At 54.1% G+C, this 6,399-nt stretch overlaps 1 protein-coding gene across 5 annotated transcripts in view; it reads right to left on the bottom strand.

Moving 5' to 3' along the window:
• Positions 1–3,494: 3,494 nt before the first annotated feature.
• SLC35C2 (solute carrier family 35 (GDP-fucose transporter), member C2) overlaps positions 3,495–6,399 on the bottom strand; it is a 14,580-nt gene continuing 11,675 nt past the window's right edge. For all 5 annotated transcript variants that reach the window (XM_011928871.1, XM_011928872.1, XM_011928873.1 and 2 more), the window contains 3 exons: positions 5,727–5,902; positions 4,516–4,645; positions 3,495–4,282 (listed from right to left, as the gene is read on the bottom strand). In XM_011928871.1, coding sequence (XP_011784261.1) covers positions 4,152–4,282; positions 4,516–4,645; positions 5,727–5,902 — 437 coding nt within the window. In that variant the 3' untranslated portion in view covers positions 3,495–4,151. The remainder of the gene's footprint in view (positions 4,283–4,515; positions 4,646–5,726; positions 5,903–6,399) is intronic.

Below are 6,399 nucleotides of genomic sequence, written 5' to 3'. Positions count from 1 at the left end.
AATACGTTAGTTGCCAACGAAACTAAATAACCATGGGAACAGACGTCAAGCTAATTGGTTACTACAAAGCAGGGGTGAAGGGACCTGGCTGATGTCCGGGCTGTGCAGTTAGGGTGAAGACTCCATGGGATGGCTGGGAGACTGGAGACTGGCAGGAATGGGTGGCAGTGGGAGGGAGCGGTTCCTTCTTACAGGGCAAGTCATTTGGAAGTTAGAACCTGTAAAATCCCCCACTTTAGTTTCCACTAGTGGAAATTCCTACAAAAAACAAGCATCTGGGCCAGGCGCGATGGCTCACACCTGTAATCCCAGCACTTTGGGAGGCTGAGGCAGGTGAATTACCTGAGGTCAGGAGTTCAAGACCAGCCTGGCCAACATGTACTAAAATACGAAAATACAAAATACTAAAAATACAAAAAATGCTGTGGTGTAAAGCCATGAACCTCTCACCCCAACTTGGGACAACTCTGAAAGGCATCTCAGCTTTAGAGCTCCCTGTACTAAAAATACAAAAAATTAGACAGGCATTGTGGTGGGTGCCTGTAATACCAGCTACTTGGGAAGCTGAGGCAGGAGAATTGCTTGAACCCGGGAGGCGGAGGTTGCAGCTAGCCAAGATGGTGCCATTGGACTCCAGCCTGGGCAATAAGAGCAAAACTCCATCTCAAAAAAAAAAAAAAAAAATCTGTTAAGTGCATGCTCAGTACCAGACATTGCAGCAGAGATGGGGATCTCAGAAGGCCAGAGCACCAACATTGGCTCCTCCTCTCATCTGGGCGAGTTATGTGACATTCTTCCCGCTCCATTTCCTGAGTGGTGATGACTATGAGCCCAGCACTGTGTGCTTTACCTACATTATTTTATTTCACCTTCACAGTAGCTTCCTTCAGGTATATATATTATTATTCCTTCTGTAGAGACAAGGAAACAGGCTCAGAGAAGATCAGCGACGTATCGAAAAGCACACAGCTAATCACAGCAGAGAGAGACATGTCTCTCAGTCTACGGCATCTGGAGGCTGTATCTTTAGTCATTGTTATGATTACCCACTTGGAGCTTAGTTGCCACTAGGATAGAAATACAATCAGTCCTTACTGCACCGGGCTGTTACAGATTAAATAACCTATGGCAAAGGCCTAGATGGTGCCCAGTGAACAGTCTGTTCTGTTCTTTCTTCCCCATTCCCCAGCCCACTGCCTCATCACTTCCCTGGGCTGGGAGGAAGGCTGACTCCAAAAACGAATCTCTGTCCCCAAGTCCAGCAGTGTCTGCCATGTGGCCAGCACTCACTGAATGCTGTCGACCTAAATGGATGGCCTGGGAGTCCCCACCCTCAGTCCATCACTAGTGTGTGATGCAGGAAGCTGCAGCAAGTACCATGAGAATTCTCTTGGTGCCATATTAACTACTCTTAAGCCACTGGGATTTTCAGTTTTTTCACAGCAGGATAGAGCAGAAACAGATGGAGACAATCCCTTGAGCCCTCAAGGCAGAAAAGGGTACTGGAGTGAAGATGAAGGTACACCGGGCCCTGCCTGACGGCTCAGGTCCCTCCCACAGGCAAACTGCAGCCTGTTCTCACCGCCACCACAGCACCAAGTGTGGACGTCCTCACATATTGGGGGCATTAACCTTCCTTCCACTGTGGGCTCCTGGGAGAGGCGGTGGGCTTGTAAGCACTTAAAACTCAAATCTGCAGGTCAGCCCTCCTCTCTCCGCCCCCTTCTGCAGAAGCCTCCGAGCTGGGGGGCTGTGTGGGGACAGACACCACAGCCTTGGAGAGACAAGTCACATCCTCAGATTCCCTCAACCTGTGCAAGCACCGCGTTGCCATGGTGATGCTGCAGCCCTGAGATGCAATGACTGCAGACAGCATGGGTGGTTCTAGGGCTCAATACCGAGGTGGATGCTGTCTGGCCTGGGAGGCCAGGTGATTGGGTGGGCCAGGTGCGGGAGGAGAAGGAGCCCTCCTTTAGGTTTGGCTGGTAATTGCTGCTAAATGAAGGGCTGTCATTGAACCCAACATGTGCGAGGTAAGGGCCCCAGCTCTGCACCTTGTAATTACTGCAGCAGACAGCAGCGCTTTCTCCTTGTGCTGGGAGGCGGGCAGTGGGGGAGCAGACAGGAAGCTCTTATCCACCTGAGCCAGCGGGGCTCTGGCAGGCTCCCCCCACTGCCCAAGTGGCCTGCATCCCAAGCAGCCTCTCAGACGGAGGAGGCCCTGGCCCCCCTCCTTGGCTGGCTCTCCCCACATCATCCAGCTGGAGCACAAGCCTCCTTTAATCTTGGCCTCTGAGCTTGTGGAATCCAAGGGGGGCAGAAGTGCAGAAGCCAGATAACGGGCCGCTTCCGAGCGGCCTTGGTGCTCCACCTCCACCTGCTGAGTCTGTGCTGGGAATCTGAATTAGAGGCAGATTTTGGTCTGACTCCTCCTGAGCATGGAAGCTCTGAGGGCCTCGGGCTAGTCACCGTCCCCTCCTGGCTTTAGCCTCCTGCTGCAGAAGTGGAAGTTGGACTAGAGAATTCTTGAGGGTTCCCCGCCTGGCAAACTTCAGCCGGCAAGGTGGATCCTACTTTTGTAAATGAGGTTTCACTAGGACAGCCACACCCTGGGTCTGTGTCATCTATGGCTGCTTTTGTGCTACAATAGCAGAGCAGCTCCAACAGATGCCATATGCTATGCTCCCCAAACCCCAAATACCAACTGGCCCTTTACAGGAAGTTTGCAGACCCATTTTTAAATTATTAAAGTTCTCCTGCACTTAACCGAGCGAGCTTTAGTGACTCCAACCTGTGGAAACAATTTTAGAACAAGTCTTATCCTTGTCCCCACCCATGGACACCCACTGTCCTCTTCCAAGCACCCCTTTTCTGCCTGTCTGGAGAGCAGTGGCAGGGCGGCCGGGCTCTGGGAGCCAGTGTGGTGCAATGGCGCCACCTGCTGTGAGTGCCTAGGAGCACTTCGCCTGGAAAGCTGTCTCCAATGGCTGGTGGGGTCTCCCAAGGCCCAGGAACCAGCTTACAGCAGACTCAGTCCACAGCACATCACAGTCGGGGTCTTGCCCCCTCCCTTCCTCATCTGAGAGAGGCCTGCAGTCTAGACAAGAGGTGGGACTTGGCCAAGGAGGAGTGGAAAGCCCAGACCCCGGGGTCCATAAACCCTTCCAGGAGGCAGTGTGGATGTCACGTGTGGCACGTCCACGCAGTTACACAGACCTGGATGTGAATCCCAGCCCAGCCACTTAGGCAGCTCTTTATCTTTTCCAGGCTTTAGTCTCTTAGTTGTTAAAAGGATGAAAAGAAATGCTTATATAGCATTTAATCTGTTACTAATAATGACTCAATCTTCAAAAGGACTCTGAGATAGATATTATCCCCACTTCACAGATTAAAAAACTACGGCACAGACAGGTTAGGTCATTTGCTTAGGGTCACACAGCTAGTAGCAGCCAGGATTCACACTAGGCTGTGAAAACATGTAAAGTCTCCAGAACGCAGTGCTCAGTAAATATTCATTTATTTCTCGCCAGCAGGTGCAGTGGGGCCCCATGCGGAGGGCACTGGTGTTCCGACATAAGCAAGAAACGAAGGAGGCCTGGCTTAAGACTCGTCATTTGAAGAAGGCCCCAGGCAGGGAAAGGAGAGGCCAGGCCCACACTGTCCCCTCCCTGCCCCATCTCCAGCAACACGAGGTGGCCAGTGGACCGTGAACCATTTATTTCCAAACTATAAAGAAACCTGCTGAGAAAAGATGCTACCCAGGTGATCAGGCTCCAGTCCCTCAAGATCCAAAACTCAGTCCAAACCCAGTCCCCTTAGAAAGCTGCTGTGCCTTGGAAATGAGTCTTGGCTCTCAGAGCCTGCGAAGTGGTTGGGAAGAACCAACCCACTCCCCTCTCCGGCAGTGACTCCAACTCCAGCGCAGCTTGGGCCCAGCTCTGGCCAGGTCCCAGGCTGGCCTGGTGCTCGCCCCTTGTGTGACCAAGCTCTGAAGGGAGGGACAAGAGTCAGGAGTCCCTGGCTTGGCCCCACCACCTTTGACTTTCGTCCACAGCTCCCAGCTACCATGAAGAGCCCTGGGGGCTTGAGCACAGTGAGTGCTGGCAGCAGGCTGGAGAGTGGCCTGCTTCTAAGCCATTTGCCCTGGCCGGTCACTGCTGCCCCTGGGCCACAAAGTACTCCTCCTCCTCATTGTCACCTTCCTCCCGCTGGCTGCTCCGGAGCAGCAGCTCCAGGTCGGGGCTGGAGCCCAGCCCCTTCAAGGCCTTGGGGCCACCATCACCTTGGGACAGAGAGAGACCACAGTTACAGGCCCAGTCGTCGTTTTCTTGGTTTGCTCTGATTTGCATGTGTGCTGAGTCACCCAGGCCCCACCCACCCACTCTGGAGATGACCCCCGTATCTTCCTAGAGAAGTGACGGCAGCAGAGCCACCGCGCACACTTCCTGCATCAGAATCACTAAGAGTCACAGGGAGAACAGAAAACAGAGGCTTCTGGAAGGGGCTCCGGGTTACCTCTGGAATGCAAGGCTTTGAGGGCAACATGGAGGGATATTCCCGAGAGGCAGAGGGCAAAGCCCAGCCAGTTCAGGAGGCTGATCTGATCGCCCAGCAGATGAGCTGCCAACAGCAAAGTGCAGACTTCCTGGGGGCAGAGAAGCAGGAGGGAGCGTGATCAACAAGAGGATCTGGCCACTTGGCCAGGAGGGTGGAAGGTGGGGGTACTGGGTACACTCAGGTGGGTAGATCAAGATCTGTCTGAAATCCTGGGCCCAGGCAGGCAGAGAGGTCAGGGGACCCTGCCGGCTTGCGGCGCTGTCCCACCAGCCTCCCTCTGTGAGATGCAACAAAGGAGGTGCTTGTCACAGAATTCTGTCAGGAATAAAAGAGGCAAACCGGATCCCATGCTGGGGACCAGGGTGTCCAGATCGTGCTGTATCCACAAGGATAAAGGATGGCTGCCCCAGAAGGCAGTTACAGAAGGGAGCCCTGAGCCTCTGCGTGAGAATGCTGCATTACCCTGGGCTGAAGACACACACTGGTCCCGGGGTTCTCTATAAACAGAGACTGCAAAACAGACTGGCGAGGCCGTTCATCCAAGAACCACAGCCATGCCTCAGCATGCGGCTGGCTCCCAGAAGACACCGAGAGAGGCCTGCATTTCTGGGTTTAGGCAACACTGTTTCAGTATTGGTGTGTGCCTGACCAAAGAGAAAATTAAATGGGTGGGAGGGAAGGGCAGAAGTTAGAAGAGGTGTGAGAGGGAAGGACAGGCCTGCGAGGCGGAGGTACAGCGAGGTTGGCCACAGGGGTGCTTGCTGAGGGTCTCACTAGCCCTGGCTGTGTCCCTGGAGGACACCGCCACTCAATCATGGAACTCTTTCCTGATGAGTCTGGATAGGAGCTGTTCAACCTGTGGCTCCAGGCCACTGCCCAATGTCAGAGTTGGCAGTCAAGGTAAAATGTGAATGCGCCCCAGGCCTAAGGCAGTCAGAGCTGGCTCTCCATCTGTGTCCCTGTCTGTGGGGTGCAGGTGATCACACCCTCTCAAAGGGCTGTGGTCAAGGCGGAAGGAGGGGCCAACACAGCAGTCAGCAAAGTGCCCGGCACCTAATGGGGCACTTCTGTCTCTTCTCTGCAGGGCCCTGAGGTGCAGGAGCTGCTAGTGAGAAATCCCTGGGGGCTCCCCCTCTAAGACAGGAATGGCATCACCCCCGAGTCTGTACCTTAAAAATGCCAGCAATGGAGAGAGTGAGGCTGGAGGTTCTGGAGACCAGGAGGAACTCAGAGAAGCCCAAACCAAAGGCGAGAATCCCGCCAAGGAAGAGGCTCCCAAGTACCCGCAGGAGCAGCCCTGTGTCCTGGAAACGGAAGATTTTCTCAGATGTGGACAAATGGAGACCTGAAATCAATGGGGAGAGACAGTGGGAGGCTGGGCCCTGGGCTGCCTCGGCCAGCCCAACGCCAACCACATGAGATCTTCCGTTCCATTGTCATAGTGAGTCCTTACTGAGACCTGCTAACCGTCTGCAGCCCAGAGAAAAAGCATGGGATGTATAAAGTGATCCCACACAGATGGCCTGAGACCTGGAGAAACCAGGGAAGCAGTGATGGCTGCAAGAGAGCCCCAGGGGCAATATAAGCCAGATCCTAGCGGGATGATGGGTTTCTAGTGGGATGATGGGGATACTAGCGGGATGATGGGATCCTAGCGGGACGATGGGGATCCTAGTGGGATGATGGGATCCTAGCAGGATGATGGGGATCCTAGCGGGATGGGGATACTAGCGGGATGATGGGGATCCTAGCGGGATGATGGGATCCTAGCGGGATGATGGGATCCTAGCGGGATGATGGGGATACTAGCGGGATGATGGGGATACTAGCGGGATGATGGGA

This window comes from Colobus angolensis, unplaced genomic scaffold (genome assembly GCF_000951035.1).
Source record: "Colobus angolensis palliatus isolate OR3802 unplaced genomic scaffold, Cang.pa_1.0 Scaffold8, whole genome shotgun sequence".
NCBI classification, from domain to species: Eukaryota; Metazoa; Chordata; class Mammalia; order Primates; family Cercopithecidae; genus Colobus; species Colobus angolensis.
This window is presented reverse-complemented; position numbering and strand designations above follow the sequence as displayed.